The sequence below is a fragment of the Alosa sapidissima genome, chromosome 19 (genome assembly GCF_018492685.1).
Source record: "Alosa sapidissima isolate fAloSap1 chromosome 19, fAloSap1.pri, whole genome shotgun sequence".
Classification (NCBI taxonomy): domain Eukaryota; kingdom Metazoa; phylum Chordata; class Actinopteri; order Clupeiformes; family Clupeidae; genus Alosa; species Alosa sapidissima.
The window spans coordinates 30,442,005-30,459,614 of NC_055975.1; the positions used below are offsets into that span (position 1 = coordinate 30,442,005).

The 17,610-nt window shown below is 43.6% G+C and overlaps 2 protein-coding genes across 4 annotated transcripts in view; one reads left to right on the plus strand and one right to left on the minus strand.

Annotated features, from left to right (window-relative positions):
• The window catches only part of LOC121693302 (NACHT, LRR and PYD domains-containing protein 1 homolog), a 48,867-nt gene extending 48,356 nt beyond the window's left edge, over window positions 1-511 (plus strand). Inside the window, exon 16 of the mRNA XM_042072631.1 lies at window positions 159-511. Coding sequence (XP_041928565.1) covers window positions 159-171 — 13 coding nt within the window. The 3' untranslated portion in view covers window positions 172-511. The remainder of the gene's footprint in view (window positions 1-158) is intronic.
• An 11,747-nt stretch (window positions 512-12,258) lies between these two features.
• On the minus strand, window positions 12,259-16,849 carry LOC121693309 (mixed lineage kinase domain-like protein). Of its 3 annotated transcripts, none has more exons than XM_042072661.1 (4): window positions 16,542-16,849; window positions 14,061-14,528; window positions 13,846-13,887; window positions 12,259-12,809 (listed from the first exon to the last, which is right to left on the minus strand). In XM_042072661.1, exons 2-4 carry the CDS (start codon window positions 14,521-14,523, stop codon window positions 12,544-12,546), a joined length of 771 nt encoding a protein of 256 aa, XP_041928595.1. In that variant the 5' UTR covers window positions 14,524-14,528; window positions 16,542-16,849; the 3' UTR covers window positions 12,259-12,543. The 3 variants fall into 3 exon arrangements, with proteins under 3 accessions (XP_041928595.1, XP_041928593.1, XP_041928594.1); XM_042072659.1 differs by having other exon boundaries at window positions 13,846-13,890; XM_042072660.1 differs by lacking the exon at window positions 16,542-16,849 and having other exon boundaries at window positions 13,846-13,890; window positions 14,061-15,019.
• Between the last annotated feature and the right edge of the window lie 761 nt (window positions 16,850-17,610).

The following is a 17,610-nucleotide window of genomic DNA, read 5'->3' on the forward strand; positions in this document are numbered from 1 at the left end:
TATGGACCTAACATAGTAAAAAGAAAATACAAGTAAAAACGGTTTTGTGTGGCAGGGCACCTTTAAAATAAAATGACAATTCTTTAATCACATTGCTTAGAGTGTGCTGAAAAAGAAATTATCTAAGTATTGCATTTTCCTACTATGCTACACTACAGTTCCCTCCAATAAGATGCCCATCTGGCCCTGACGCTGCGCTACATTACAGTTCCCTCCAATAAGATGCCCATCTGGCCCTGACGCTGCGCTGAAGTCCCTCCAATAAGAGGCTCATCTGGCCCTGACGCTGCGCTGAGCTGCAGTCCCTCCAATAAGAGGCTCATCTGGCCCTGATGCTGAGCTGCAGTCCCTCCAATAAGAGGCTGATCTGGCCTTGTGTTTATGTTTACGGTAATTCTGCAGATGCTTGCAGCACAATACAGGTGCAACATTTCCTGTGTGGGGGGATTTCCTGTGTGGGTACCAAACTTCCTTGGTATTAAACTAGTGACCAGCTGACTTATTCACTAAATACGTTTGGGTTTCAAACTACTTTTTACATTGATAGTGAATTCAACGATTCAGGTTATCTTATCTATTCAATTTCTTTTTTATGTTATGGACCCTTGTGTTAGTCTGAAATGAAGATTGTAATAGTTTTTCTTGATTGCTTTGACCTGCTTAAAGAAACTGGGATCCACTTGGTCTTCCACCTTCTTTGCACAGCAGAAGTCATCTCTTGCGAATGTGTTCACACGTTTTCATTGGGTTCACACATTTCTAACAGTTAACACAGATGTCATTCAAAGACCCCAAACTCTATTGGTCTCTCCGTGCTAAACAAAAGGAAAACATCTTTTCACAGGTGGTTCCTTGCATAAGTCTCTGAATCTGATACACCTGTGTGAAACTCCTTTGCACAATTCTTAAATCAGCAATTAATCATTATCCATAAGAGATGCCATGTCTGTTCTGTGTTGCTATTTGCAAATAGGCTATGGATCTAAGGCACATTTAGAGAAATGATTGCATAGCCTATTTGGTGAAGAAAACCGTACAAAAGGTGTTTACTGTAGGTCTATTTTGATGAAAAATGACATGTTGTAGTTCAATGAAATTTGTCCTGTCTAGGTGCTTACTGTAAGTATTACATGTCAATGACAGTTACATCTTGGGAGGAATGAATACAATTATTTTTTATTCAGTACATTTTGTCTTTTCAGTTTTTTTCTGATACCTGAAAGAAATGGAACAGACATGTTGAGAACTATATTTTGCATTTTGTCATCCAGTGTGTAATGATTGATTGAAATCGCACAGTGATTTGACAACAGGATTTGTTGTTTGAAGGCTACATTTGCTTTTGCTGCATGTGTCGTGGAAAAACTATCCACTTTCCCGAACCTCCAATCCAACTAGCACTCTGATGTCAAAGACCCGAAGGAGAACACCAAGACGAGAGAAGCTGAAGACTGTTGATCCTTTATTCACCGTATTGCAGTGATAATACAATCCAAACAGCGTCAGGACTGGACCGTCAGGCAATAGAGTGATGAGTGGCAGCTGCTACCCCGATGAGATCTGATCTGAGTGTGCCTGAGCTCTTTCTTTTATGCTCTCAGGGGCCTGGGAGGCGTTCCTATCCTCAGGAACGTCACCAGGCCCTTTTTAGCCAATCAGAACGTTTTGGGACTTGAGATATTGGTGGAAAACCCTTCTCATTTAAACATAAAAAAATGTGTGTTACTAGGCAGAATACATGTGACCAGGTCCTATGTGTAATCTGTTGCCAGGCAGAGTATGCGTTTGTTTTGGTTCTATGTGTACTTTCACTTTTGGTTCTGCCTCCTTTCCTTGTAAACCCCTCCACTTCTTCTCAGCCCTGTTTGGTTTTACTTTCACTGCCATTCCTCCTCAGTTTCACTCTTAGTCTCTGACCGCTCAGTCTCATGACTTCCAGTAAATGTTGCATAAACAATATCCTTATATAAGATGGAATGTTTCTAATAAACCAGCATGCACACACACACAAGTTCCACAAGTTATTATGTCTAGATAAAATCACCACACATGTTTTAAGTGTTTTGAGAGAGTAACAGCCTTTTGCAAGCAAAATGTCATTTTGGCCAGAGTGCTTTTGTTTAGACATGGGTGTTAACTGTTTTGAAAACATGATGTCAGAGTTGACATAAGCATCAAAGCGATCAAGAAAACTGTAATAATAATAATAATAACAAACTGCCATATTGTACATTATCCAAATGTGTTGATGTACTGCTGACATTATGCATAACTGAGTGGCCAGTTACCACAGCACTGTTCTGTATATTGGATGTGTTGTATGTTAAATTCCCTCTAAAAATCAAGCATGTATGAATAAAATGGAAAAGCCTCAGGAAAATATACTTTTAAAAGTTCTCTGATATTTAAACTATGATTTTTTTCCAAAGGTAAACACTATTTATAAATCTGCACAAATGTCCTTCGAAACTCAGTTATGCCTTTTCCAGTCTTTCACTTGGATTTGAATCTGCTCAGATCTGTTTAGCGGAATACACATGAAAGTCTCAGTCGATGAGGGGGGATGTTGAGATTGAGCCCTTACTGGCTTATTCCTGGTAAAGCAACAAGCCCAACAGCCTATCAGGTGTGAGCAACCAGGCCTTCATTATTCACACATATTTATCTGTTGATTTTACGTAATACGTAATCTGTGACTGACAGGTACTTAAATGCTGTATGTTGACTATGGACCCTGTGCTTGTAGACCTCAAACACAGTTAGATGTCGTGACAGCTTATATCAGGTGTGTAGAGGCAGTCTGAGCATCTATGGATAGGCTAGGAAGGGACGCTCAGCATACAATGTTAGGCTAGGGAAAGACGCTTAGCATGCGGTGTTAGGCTAGGGAAAGACGCTTAGCATGCGGTGTTAGGCTAGGGAAAGACGCTTAGCATGCGGTGTGAGGCTAGGGAGGGATGCTTAGCATGCGGTGTGAGGCTAGGGAGGGATGCTTAGCATGCGGTGTGAGGCTAGAGAGGGACGCTTAGCATGCGGTGTGAGGCTAGAGAGGGATGCTTAGCATGCGGTGTGAGGCTAGGGAGGGACGCTTAGCGCTTAAATAGACCTCGTCCCACTTCACCACGCTGTGCGGGTCTTAGCTCTATAGTGTAATTTTTCTTTTCATCTCCTTTTGCAGTTAGGATTACAGTCAACCTGACTACACATTTGAGTGTAATTACAGATGAATATACACATGTATTTAACTGTTCCAATATCAAATTGTATATCTAAAATATGTGCATGCCTGTAAAACTGTTTTGCATAATAATAGGCATCAAATAAATACTACAAAAAAGATTATTTAAAAAAAACATTTGTTAGAGTTCATAGAGATGAGAGCACAATCAGCAGCACAATCAGAATCAACTAAAGCAGCACAATCAGCAGCACAATCAGCATCAACTAAAGCAGCACAATCAGCAGCACAATCAGCATCAACTAAAGCAGCACAATCAGTATCAACTGAAGCCGCACCAATAGCTCGTTGAATAACATACGTCACTTCCAATGTTACACTATTGCTGGAAAGGCCGCGCCTGTGCGCATGCGTTAGTCTAAACCAGGGGTATTCAATTAAAATTCAAAGAGGTCCAGTTACTAAAATTTCCTCCCGGCAAAGGTCCGAATCTGATATTGTCACTCAAAATAGTGTACCCTGTTAATAAAATCAATAACGCACGTACATTTCTATATCATTTATTGTTAAATTTCAAGTGTTTTCAAAGTAATATGGTTTTAACATACTGAAACTGAACTTGTCTGTCACTTGAATGGAAAACAATATTGTAATTGTCTTTACTACATTTCAAGTAACAGACACTGAATTTCTTCTGAATAAAATAAATAAAAAGTGCAAAGCTTTGAGCAGCCTGAATTTAGGACCTATATTTCAAGTAGCCTAATGTAAAATAAAAGTGCATCTTTAAGATTAAAAAAAAAAAAAAAAAAAAAAACCTTTGAGCTGCCTTTTTTAAACATTAACTAGGCCTACATTTCAAATAAAATAACAAAGGAACCTTGGGCTAGTGCCTACATTTCAAGTAAAATAGAACAGAGAAGAATTTACTGAATAAAAGAAAAAAGTGCAGCTCCCTTTTTCCTCTCCTTTCCACCTCTCTTTCCACCTCTCCTCTCCTCCTCTCTTTCCACCTCTCCTCTCTTTCCACCTCTCTTTCCACCTCTCCTCTCCTCCTCTCTTTCCACCTCTCCTCTCCTCCTCTCTTTCCACCTCTCCTCTCCTCCTCTCTTTCCACCTCTCCTCTCTTTCCACCTCTCTTTCCTCCTCTCTTTCCACCTCTCCTCTCTTTCCACCTCTCCTCTCCTCTCTTTCTTCCTCCTCTCTTTCCACCTCTCCTCTCCTCTCTTTCCACCTCTCTTTCCACCTCTCCTCTCCTCCTCTCTTTCCACCTCTCCTCTCCTCCTCTCTTTCTTCCTCTCTTTCCTCCTCTCTTTCCTAGTGAGAGAAATGGGCATGTAACTGTCCTGCCAGCAGTGTGAATCTTGGCTTAAATGGGGTCAGTGCCAGTCTCATGCACATGTGAAGATGGTCATTAGTGAGCCTAGAACAGGACTTTGTTTTAATAATGTTCATTGTAGAGAAAGCTGTCTCACAGCTGTAAGTTGATCCAAACATGGTTAAGGTGTGCAGTGCTACTTTGATTAGACCAGGGAACATCGTTTCTGGCAGAATCTGTAACCAGAAAGTAACAGAGTCAGTTGTTTCAAAATGCCCTCAGAGCAACATCTGCTTGCAGATCAGTGAGCTCTAACTGTAAAGATCCAGGATGTGCCCATTTGAAGGTCTGTGCCACCTCCTTTGAAAATCCTCTGATTTCTCTGATAAGGAATGGATTCTCGATTAGCAGGAGGAGCTGGTGTCCAAGGTTGAAGGAGTCAAATCGTTGACAGAAGTTTCTGATCAGCTTGTCTATGAAGCCGACATAAGGGGAAATGTCTCTCTCACCCTAAATGTGTTCCCACATTTGTGGGAAGTGCTCACACTCTCCTTGGAGATCTTCTTTGAAAATGTCCAGCTTCATCTGGAAGGAGCGGACATTTTTCATCAAATCGCAGACAGAATTTTTCTGACCCTGCAGCTTTAAATTGAGCTCATTAAAGGTGCCATGTGTAAGAATTGAGGTAAAATATCCAAAAAATGAGCTACACGCATCAAAAGAATGAGAAGAAATATGGGCGATGATATCATTAAAAAAATGACACGGTATAGTGCTGCAGAGATATCAACCTGAATTAGCATGCTAAATTACTAGCCACAGCCCGACAGGTGTCATAATACCAGTTTCGGCCATTGGAGGCGGTATGCGGGCAACATAACCGCTAGCCAAACTGCAATACACGTTTCTCGGTTGTTACTCTAGGGTAGACCAGCTCACTTTCTGGAGGTATACTGCCCCCATCTTTTATGGAATGTGGAGTATGAATTGATTTTTTGGCTGACATTACACATGGCACCTTTAAGGTGTCTTGTGATGTCCACCAAAAAAGCCACGACATCCATCTTGTGCTTATCTTGCAAAAAGTTTGCAAACTGTGTTGCTTTTTGACTCTTGAGCTGCTGTAAGAAAGCAGCTATTTCCTTACGGATGGACCAGAAGCGTTCCAGTGCATTGCCTTTGCTCAGCCATCTCACGTTGTTGTGGAGTAGTAGGTCATTCGCATCTGCCTCCATTTCTTTCAGAAATTCTCTCAGCAGTCGATGCTGATGGGATGAGGATGCCCTGAGGAAGTTTATAAGTTTCATCATGGTATTCATTACTTCAGCAAACTCTTCAGACAGAATGACAGAGAACAGTCTGATGGATGATATTGGTAGGCTTATGAGATCAGGGTTGTCTTGTTTCATCCGTGCAACAGCCCCCTTCTCTCTCCCAACCATGGCAGGTGCACCATCTGTGGTGACTGAGACTACTTGCTTCAGATTAATCTTTCTTTTTGTGAGCATCTCCTTTATCCCCTCATATATATCCTCTCCTCTTGTGTGTGTCTCAAGTGGCGTTGAACCTAATATGTCCTCACACATCTCTTCTCTGTGAGGAAATCTCACATACAGCATTATCTGTTACATCTGTGGACTCATCAATGGCTAAGGATATGCATACTGCGTTCTGAACAACTGCATCAAGCTGTGCCAGTACATCCTCTGCTAATAGTTCAGATTTTTTTAGTTGTTGAAGCTGACAATGGGATTTGCTTGATTTTTTTCACACGTGTCGTCTTTTTGTTTACCGTCAAGTAAAGTTTCTGCAGCCGCATTTAAGCACTCCTTCACAACTGTCCCATTGCTGAATGCTTTCTTGTGTTGCGCCAAAATCCACGCAATCTTTAACGAACCCTCATTTGCACGTTGCTGGCCTGTAAATGCATGTGTGATGACACGAGTAGACCTGTCATATTTCAATTCGATAATCTTACTTGCCCTCACTGCGGACTTCTGCGGGTACCTTTCCTCAAACGGCCCGTGTTTGGTCTCATAGTGACGCTTAACATTTCCACTTTTTATTAACGCCACAGTTTCACAGCATATGAGACACAAAGGTTTAGAACTGGCTGCAGGCAAAACGAACAGGTATTGGTCCGTCCATTCATCTTTAAACATTTTCACCATCTACTTTTCTCACTTTTGAGCAAGCCATTTTCTCTCATCTCCTCTCTCTCTCACACACACCCGCGCTCTGCTGCTGAAAGGTAAACAATCGATTTGATTGGCTTGGCTATTGATGATGCTCCTGTCGTAATAGGCCTAACTAGATTAGTTGCGCATGAACGACTGATTTATCTTTTTATTAATATCAAAGAGTTTAGACAAATTTTAACGGGTCCGGGCAGAACCGTCACTCGGTCCGGACCGCGGTCCGCCATTTGGTGATGCCTGGTCTAAATGTTCCCGCCAGTTCCCGAAATTGGATGCAGCAATGGAGTGAGAGAACTATTGTATGCAATGTGTGACAGTGCTAAGAAAACCACACACAGATAAATGTGCAGATGATTTGCTATCCCCTTTACCCTATTGATGAATTGATACATGCCCAATAACGTGCCCTTTACCCTATTGATGCCCAATTAGTGTAAAGCTCTTTATTCTAGTGAAAGTTTTGGAATTGTTAGAAAGTGTTTTATGTGTGTTTAACACAAGGTATAAAGGCACAAAGCACTATGAAGTATACTCCCATATTAAATATATGATCAGTTATTGCATAGATTTCATAATGGCTGGGATGACTGGAGAGGTGAAATGGTGTCTGGTCGTAAGTCATCGTGGTATTTCATGCCCTGTGGTCAGGGGGCCAGCTCCATCTCTCGTAGCAAAGCTGTCCAGTTAGCGTGCTCAGGGAAGTCCACCTTAACCTGCTGTCCACTAGGGTCCACAGCTGGGGGAGAACACCAGTCACAGCATGCGTGTATTAAGGTTAACTGATTAGCTTTAGAACACCAGTCACAACATGCGTGTATTACAGCTAAATGATTAGATTTAGATCACCAGTCAGAACATGCGTGTATTAAGGCTAACTGATTAGCTTTACAACACCAGTCACAACATGAGTGTATTAAGGCTAACTGATTAGCTTTAGATCACCAGTCACAACATGAGTGTATTAAGGCTAACTGATTAGCTTTACAACACCAGTCACAACATGAGTGTATTAAGGCTAACTGATTAGCTTTACAGGGTTCTCAAGTCTCACAATGGGCGTGAGACACACACAATTCAACACGCTCACACTCCACACCTTGCATTTCTCACGCAGAAATATTACTAGGGATGTCAAGGTATCTGCATAATTAGTAGAGGAAGCACAGGCATATGAGAGGATATCTCTCAGGGTTCAGAACTAGCGCACCACTCACCAGCAAAATCAAAACTATAATAAATAGCCACCATCCATCAAAAATAGTGTTTGTTGTATCCGGGTAAAATTCCAAAATAGGACATCCCCTCCCTGCAACCACGTTATGTTTGTGCACTTATGTGGGGTTACACGTTTAAGATGTCAAAACTGCACCAAAATTATTTTTATTCAGAAATTCAACTGTTTGTCCTTTTGGTAAACCAGCCTACTTATGGCACTTTAACAGTGTGTGTAAATCAGGCCTTTCTACGAACACTTGTAACTAGGGTTGGGCACCGAAACACGGTTCTAATATGGCACCGGTGACGACACAAACGGTAGTAACTGCATCTGCATCGAATAACAACGTGGATTTCGGTGCCTCATTTCGGTGCTTAAATAGCGTTTTTTTATTTATTTAATTTTTTATACGAGGCATCACTGCATGTCATGCGCCATCTCTAACGTCTTGCTCTGATAGCAACACATCCAGATACAGTTAGCTAACATATGCTAAACACTGGATGTATAAACCAGAGGGGTACACCACATAGGCGAGTGGACAGTGTTTGACAGCTTGCATGAGCCCAAGTAGCTTACTTTAAAACGACATGCGAGCTCCTGTCAAAATCTAGCAGTGGGTCTAACTACACACAAGCAAAAGGCTATGAAACAACATCAACAGTAGGCTAGCCTATACGTTACACAATATCCTTGCTAATGCGCTAACTGACATTTATTTGAAATGTTATCAGCAAAGGTGAATTTCACGGTGTGTTAAACAACATAATGGCATGATATTAATATTTCATGTGCACGAGGCCCATATAGCATCACAATGAATATGAAGATCATGTTAAAAGTTAGCTGGCAAAAAAACATAAATATGTAGGTTACATACCTGATGTCACTGAGCTGTCAAAGAGGCTACGAAACCAACCAACGTTATCGCTAATTAAACTCAGCTGACTGGTGTTAGCATAGCCATAGTTGCTGTTAAAATGCCTACTAGGCTAGCGCTGGGAATCTATACACTTCAACACCTACATGTAGCCTAACATGTTCAAAACTACTGCGTGTTATGGGTTAAGACATGACATTTCTTGAAGCGTTTGGACACACACTGAATTAACTGGAAAATAGAGTCCCTGTTAGATTAGCTTGCTTGCAAATGCCGTTGTCCATGACCTGGCAGTTTTATGGCAAGCGGTTTTAACATACCTTATGGCAAACCGCCTACACTGGGTAAACTTGAAAGCAGAGCTTACCATTGTGTGTGCATGCATAGCAAGCTGTTTTAACATTTAAATGTATTATTCGTAGGAGCAATGAGATATTGATAGTAAATTGAATATAACAGTTCAATTTCATGTTCAAATTGGTCTTATCATAAAAAAACAATTCATGCTTTAGACCACTTTAATTTAAAACATTTTAAAAACAAAGTACCGGTTCAGGCACCGTTTTGGCACCGGCACCATTTTACAAGTATTGATTTAGCACCGGTATCGGATAAAACCCAAACGATACCCAACCCTACTTGTAACGCTGTAGGCCTAGCTTACTTTATGGCAAAATTATTTTCCTATTTATAAACTAAACTGTCGGACATTAAGAAAACATAATGAAGTGTCGTTGTAGCTTTGTGTAACCCAGACATCAGCAACGTTCATTTTATAGACTACGACCTATCACTCTTGTGGCTGCCTGCATTTTCCCTGTCGTCACGTCTGCAATTTTCACACTCGTTTGTGCTTTTTAGCAGCGTGTTCATCAGGTCCCGGGACACCTGTCTGAGCCTCCATGGACCATGTTAACAATGAATGAAATTAGCTTATTATCAATGACTGTTATCAATTTGAGCGAGTATACTACACATATTTTTTTTTCTAAAAATACAGGACTGCTGCAGACAATGAGCTGCCAACCACCATAATGCAATAGCAACCCAAAATAATTAACTTGCTGTCCATTGGTCTCGGCATGCCCATTTTTGATCCACTGGTTCAGTGGCAATAGGCTACTCAAGTGAAAAAAGCAATTAGCCTAATAAATAAAATATTTGTCTCACTCAGTACGTATATCTCGTATATTGGTGAGCCATAGAATATCCCACTGTCAAGATTATTATATTTGAAAATTCCCCCCCCCCCCCAAATCTCACTCCAAGCTGAGCTCAAAACTTGAGAACCCTGCTCGGCCAACATGCCATTCTTCCCAGCGTGGGCCGGGGGGCGAAGGTCTGTCTGCACTGAGGGCAGCTCCATGGGCCTGTACACGGACTGTGGGCCCAGTAATCACGGACACGGGCCAGACAGAAACTGTGTAAACAGGAGAGAGTGGCGGGATCCCGCAGCAGCTCCAGGCAAACGGAACAGCTGAACTGGTCTTGACTCAAAGAAATACTGGCCTCAGTCATCCTCGCTATCTTGCTTTCCATGCAGGGGAACCCGTGGACACACACACGGTGAGTCACAGAGACAGTGAGAGGGGGGGAGACAGAAAGAGATTGAGAGAGAGACAGCGACAAAGTTAACTAAAAGTTTCGTTTTACCGGAAAGGTCTGCCTCAGGTCTCCTTCCTGGTAGGCTAGTTTGTCAAAAGGTTGTATGGGTTACCTGTCTCTCAAAGCAACAGAGCTTGTGTTGTTCCACAAAGCAGCGGCCTATTAGTACGGACCAATTCTGAAGGAAAGCTTCCATCCATAACGGCTGCTATGACACAACACAACACAACAATGTTGGCAGATGTGGAATAGCCTATCAGCGCACCCTCAGGATTAAAGTTAATAAGTCAAGTGAAGTTACACTGTGTAGTCCTGTAGGAAGTTACTAAATTGAAATTTGTTCTCAGAATTTCACCAATAGGATTGATTGTGTTGGAGCCTACTGAAACGTAGGCTTGGCTCATTCAACAAAAAAGGTGGAAATGCTTGTCCCTTACTATGCAGACCCTTAAATCATTTAATTTGACCCACCCGCTAATCACATATATTCAATAAATATACACTATCCACGAGATGACAATAAATGTTATTATTATTATTATTATTATTTGTTTAATTTAAAATGTCTGGTCCTGAAAATTGTCCTGTCCCTTTGATCACACATGGAAGTCGAGTTGTGTACTTTTCATTTAAAAATATTTTATTCTTAAAACAAATCTCATATTCATTTGATTTAAACACTACATCAAATAAATAGAATAGCTCACCATATGATCACACCATAATCAGAATCTTACCACATTTTAAATAAGGAGAACATCTGGAGGAAACCCTTGATCATAACTAAAAAGATAGATAGATAGATACTGGTAGATAGATAGATTGATAGATAGATAGATTCCCTATGTGTAGTAATGATGTCTTCCTGAACGTCCCCAAGTGTGCTTTTCCATATGTGTAGTAATATGTGTAGTAATGATGTCTTCCTGAACGTCCCCACCAGCGTTGTCGTCAAGGGCGGGCCATAGGGGGCCAGGCCCATCCAAACAGGCCAGTGTGCGCCCCCAACTGAGTTCTTTCCCTTACATAAAAAAATCTAAATATTATTATGCCTATGATTGAAATTAAATCCATAAAATCCACTGACGTTGAACAATTAGCCTACTCAAAATGAAACATGACATGTGTGTCAACTATGCTACTGTTGATTGTGTGTGCAAACTGTGTGATGCAAACTGCGCGATGAATAGGGATTCTGCACACTCGGACACCGTTGCAGTGAGTGCCACCGATACATTTACCACAGCTCCTGCAACGCCAAATGGGCATAAATCTCGACCAGTAGGGTTTTTAGACACTGCTGCAACGCCAAATGGGCATAAATCTCGACCAGTAGGGTTTTTAGACACTGCTGCATGAGAACTTCAGTAAAAGGTCTCAAGATAGATCGGGGAAGATAATGAAAAATACACTTTTTCACGGATGACCGCAGAATGACCGCAGGATGACCCAGGCTGAATCAGGCTGAATGCATGAGCTGTTAATCTAAACTGCAGAAACTGTAAATAAAGGGCCAAACTGACACGTCGCATTTCCTATATTTTCCGATATTGTCCAGTGCTAATGATAAACTCGAGCAACGGAGACGTAGTGCTTTGGATCATGTCGGCTACTTTAAGGGGAGATGGAATTGTCCTTTAGTGAGCGCAGCACAGCACGGGTCTGAACCTGCTTCATCCAGAGGGAGACATCGGAAGCAGTGACAAACAGCCTATCATGGACCTGGCTGGGAAACGCGACAGTTGTGGAGTCGGCATTCGTAGCCTGTCGCTGCAAGTACTTCTCCAAACTGAAAAACAGTAGACTAAAAGTGGCAATAAAAGTGGCCACAGACAAGCACAGACATACACACAGATATATGGCTGGCAAAAGAAGATATATTTGTAAACATATAAAATATGTAGGTAGCACAAAAATAGACACTGTTTATGACAAACAGCCCAGTGACGGTGGAGCCACCTACTGGTCAAAATTAATTTGGCAGCAGCACACCCACAGGTTTTGGTCACAAAAGTGCTTTTAAAGCAGATAACATTCTGGTGGAGTCCTTGGTCATGTGACACCATTGGAGTTCCTTTTTCAGCAATAGTTCTTTGTGTTCTGCTCACACCAGCGTGGTCCAGCCCTTGCACCCCCCCCCCCCCCCCCTCAGGCAAGCCCCAGGGTCTGGGCCAGTTCAGGGTCCTTGTCCCTCAGGTGTGTGATCATGGTCTCGCTGGCGCGGCGGCCCTTCTTGCGCACGGTGTCGATGAGGCAGCGGGCGCGGTCAGCTCGGGCCGACTGCTCCTCCAGCACAGACTCCGCCTCCTCGGAGTTTAGCACGCGCGCCGTCTGGAGCTCGTCCAGCAGCTGCTTCAGCAGGGGCAGACTCGCCTTCTCCACGAACCTGCTGCGGACCGCACCCAGCGCCGCCGCTGAGGAGACACGGAGACACACACACACTCACACACATGAGACTCAATCCTGCTGTGGACAAACACCCAGCACTGCCACTGAGGATACACGCACGCCAGCTGAGGAGTGACACACGCACACACACACGAGACTCAAACCTGCTGTGGACACCCAGCACTGCCACTGAGGACACACACACACACACATGAGTTGGAAAGTGTAAATTACCCAGCTTTCTTGCGGCATTTCACAGAGGCACACCCCCTTTAACTCAGAGTTCTTGAGGGTACCCTGAGGTGGCCGTATGACCTCACGACAAACATGGCTGCGCCCATAGTTGAGATAAAATGACATGTATTTTCTTTGCATTTGTACTGTGTTGGTCATTTTAATGTCGATGCAATGCTCTTACACACTAGAATACATTGATGCTTCAATCCGGTCACCATTTCATGCATTGCACGGTCTTGCTGTGCGTGCAATACAATGTAACAATTTGTTTTCCAGCCGGTTTGCTAAAGCAAAGCACAACCGTTTCGGAGAGTGGGTGCGCACATCCAAAGTAAATTTTTCTGCAGGTGCCAGACATTAGTGTCAGACAGTAGAAAAAGTGTGGTCTGCACACTGCAACTGCTCCAAAATATAAACTTTATTAATTTAAAAGCAACGTTTCGATCCCCTTGGATCTTCGTCAGGCCTTCGAAGATCCAAGGAGATCGAAACGTTGCTTTTAAATTAAGTAATTAGTTATAGTTACTCACTACTTGTTCCAAAAAGTAATTGAGTTAGTAACTGAATTACTCAACTAACTCATTACCAGGGAAAGTAACTATTTGTGTTACTGTTAAAAAAAAGTTGCTATATATCAAAGAATTTGGATTTTTTTCTGAGCAGTTTTGAGCAGCCAGTTGTAACGTTCCCAACACTGCACAGGACGTAACCCCACCCACCGGGCGAGATTCCCCAAAATGTATGAGTCCCCAGTGTGAGTCCCCAGTGCATCTGTAGGTCTAGTGACGCCCATTTCAGCCATTTGGTTTGTTCAGCAGTGTTTACCTGCATCCAGTGAGGAAGCCACAGGGGTCAGAGTCTCAGGTCCTGCTGAGGATAACACAGACAGTTCACAATTTTAAAAAAAGTTTTTAAGATCTTAATCTGTGAGTCTGTGTGTGCGTGTGTGTGTGTGTGTATATGTTTGAGAATTTAAGAATCCTTTGTTTTTACACTCTGTACTATGTGTGCGACTAACCTGTTTCTCCGTTCTGACTCACCTTTCACCTCTTTATTTTGTATTAGTTTGTCCATTTTCTCGTGGAGCAAGTCGATCTTGTCCTCCGCCCTGTTGACGACGTTGTGCATGGACTGCACCTGGCCCCTCTGCTCCACCTGCAGAGACAACGAGAGCAGCTGGCGCAGGTCTTCGAGACGCTTGAACACCCCCTGGAACTCTTCATCCATGGCCTTGGCATGGAAAAACTTGCTCAGGCTACTGGTGCTGCCGTACTTGACGACCAGCTGCTCCGCGTCCTCGAAGCACGTCCCGAGATTGGCCAAACGCGCGTCTAGGTCCGGAGGCCGGCGGCTGGGGTCCTGCCCCAGCAAACTCTGCAGGACGTCCTTCAGGGAGGACACAAACCCGCCCAGGCGGCCGCACTGGTCCTTGTTGTCCTGCACCTTCTGACACTGCGAGTACAGCTTCTCTGCCACGTCCAGCAAGGTCGAGATGATGTCCATGGTGACTGTGGGAGAGGGAGACCCATAAAGGCCATGTTCAAGCTCAACTACAACATCAACTCAACTCCACCTCATCCACACCACACCCACCTTAAAGGAGATTTGTAAAATTCTTTACATTACAATTGAGACAGCACTGTTCCAATGACTTGCATTGTATTTATGTGTAGTACAGCACCACACATGGTGCACAGTGGTATTACAAGAGTGCAGGCACGGCCCTATATTACAAGAGAGCTGGCCCGGGGCTAGCTGGCTTGCATGTTAACCTTGCGTAGTGATATCTGCTAACACAGAGCAGACGTGTTTAGCTTGCATGCTAACCTTAGTGATATCTGGATAACACAGAGCAGACGTGTTTAGCTTGCATGCTAACCTTAGTGATATATGGATAACACAGAGCAGACGTGTTTAGCTTGCATGCTAACCTTAGTGATATCTGGATAACACAGAGCAGACGTGTTTAGCTTGCATGCTAACCTTAGTGGATACCTGCTAACACAGAGCAGACGTGTTTAGCTTTCATGCTAACCTTAGTGGATACTTGCTAACACAGAGTAGACGTGATTAGCTTGCATGCTAATTTCAGTCGATATCTGGGTAACACAGAGCTGATGTGTGTAGATAGATATTATGACAAAACCTCCACATAGCTCCTCTAACAACAACAACAAAGACATGCTTAGGGATACTGAGAGAAATCTGGCTTCCTTTTTTCTCAAATGTGTGACTGTCCATGCGTGTGGAGATGTGTCACTGTGTCCATGCGTTCGGAGAAGTGTGATGTGACTCATCAGCACGTACACCTCCACCCCCAGCTCCGCTTGAAGTCCCATGTACTCAGCGACACGTCTGAGTCTCATGTCTGTTAGCATTCCTGGTCCCTCGGCTGTTGTCTGTTAGTGTGCCTGGTGTGTTAGCATGCCTGGCCTGGTGTCTGGTGTGCCTGGTCTGATGTAAAAGTTTTGCTTTTACTGACCTCTGATTGCTCTACCTGATAAATGTATGTATTTTGTCTATAAAGCTGCTACTTGCATTTACATGTATGACCCTACGCCCGGTTGCACTGAGTGACACCCATCATTGCGAAATGTTTTGAGAGGCTGGTCCTGTCACAACTGAAATCACGTCTTTCCGCTACACTGGACCCATATCAATTTGCCCACCGACGCAACAGATCAACAGAGGACGCCATCTCCACAGCTGCCCACCGATGCAACAGATCAACAGAGGACGCCATCTCCACAGCTGCCCACCGATGCAACAGATCAACAGAGGACGCCATCTCCACAGCTGCCCACCGATGCAACAGATCAACAGAGGACGCCATCTCCACAGCTGCCCACCGATGCAACAGATCAACAGAGGACGCCATCTCCACGGCGCTCCGACGCAACAGATCAACAGAGGACGCCATGTCCACGGCGCTCCGACGCAACAGATCAACAGAGGACGCCATGTCCACGGCGCTCCACCTGCCACTCACCCACCTGGACAATCCCAAATATGTTAGAATGCTGTTCATTGACTTCAGTTCAGCATTCAACACTGTTATCCCCTCCAAGCTGATCTCCAAGCTTGGCCAGCTTGGCATCAGCAACTCGCTCTTCAACTGGATTATGGACTTCCTTACTAACAGACCACAGTCTTAGGAAGTCTCTCCTCCTCCACCATCACCCTGAACACTGGCGTGCCGCAGGGCTGTGTGTCGAGCCCTCTGCTCTGCTCCCTCTTCCCCCACGACTGCGCCCCTGTCCCCATAAACTGCTCCAATGCCATAAACAAGTTCGCAGATGACACCAGGAGATCATTGTGGACTTCAGGAGAACCTGTACACATCACAGAAAATCTTTCTTGGTCTCTCAACTCCTCCAGTCTGGTGAAGAAGGCGCCTTCACTTTCTACAAACCCTGAAGAAAGCACACCTATGTCCTAGGATCCTAGACTTCTACCGTTACAGTTATTCCTATCTCTAAACACACACACACACAGACACACACGCACACACACACACTCACCCGATGTGTGGACTCTGTCTTTATCACCAGATGCAGCGTGGTCCGTACTGACCGTGCCCCTTCCTCCAAATCACTCGCAATCACTCACACGAGCTCCCATTGCCATCAGAGCAGAGCTTCCCTTTACAAACTTCTTTAAAAACACCGTATTTCCTTTTTAAGATGTCCGTCTGCTGTCCTGTGGGTTGCTATGTATCTGAGAGTAGTTAAAGTGTGTTTGAAACTGAAAGAAGTTAAAGTGTGTTTGAAACTGCCGTCGAGAGTTATGAGCTCAAGATGCAGAGGACAGAAACAGGAAAAGGAACATGGGGGGGGGGGGGCAGTGCCACGTGTTCCAACTCCTCCCTCCTTCTCCTTCTCCCTCTTGCCTATACTGTTGTCTTGGAAAGTCAGTTAAGCCCTTTATCTTGATTGCAAAATATATGTAATATATTAAATTAAAATATATCTAAAATCTCTATAAATCAATGGCTCAATCTTTTAACCAATCACTCAAATCTAGAAAAGCTTACTGCATCACTGAAAAACCACATGACATCTTATGAACACTCATGGTCCCCCTTTCTGCAACATTTGCAACGCTGATTCTTCAGCCTATGAAAGGTACTACTATGTCTGCTCCTTGTAATAATTGTGTACGTGTTGCTGCTCAATACAGTTAGTTAAGCTTAAGTAGCTCTGTGAACAGGTGAACTTTGTCATGGTTGTGTGTATGTTGATTGTTGTCACTGTGTACCTTTGTGTGTCATTTAAATAAAAAAAAGAAAAAGAAAAGTCAGGAAATGAGACCAAAAGAGGAGTGCCTCCAGTGCAGTGGGAAACCTCAAAATCCTGCTCAATGAGGGCCACATCAGGGCCAGACACAGCTGCTAAACATCTGAAAGCCTTTCCTCCTCCCCCTCCTCTAGACCAGCTGATTAAAGCCAGACATTCCAAGCACAGGAAACTTACCCTTCCTCTCCTCCCTGCTGCCCACACACACACACACATGCTCGCACACACACACACATTCCTTTCAGGCCAGTCAGAGTGAAACTGAAACCTAGATGCAGCAAAAGTAAAGGATTGA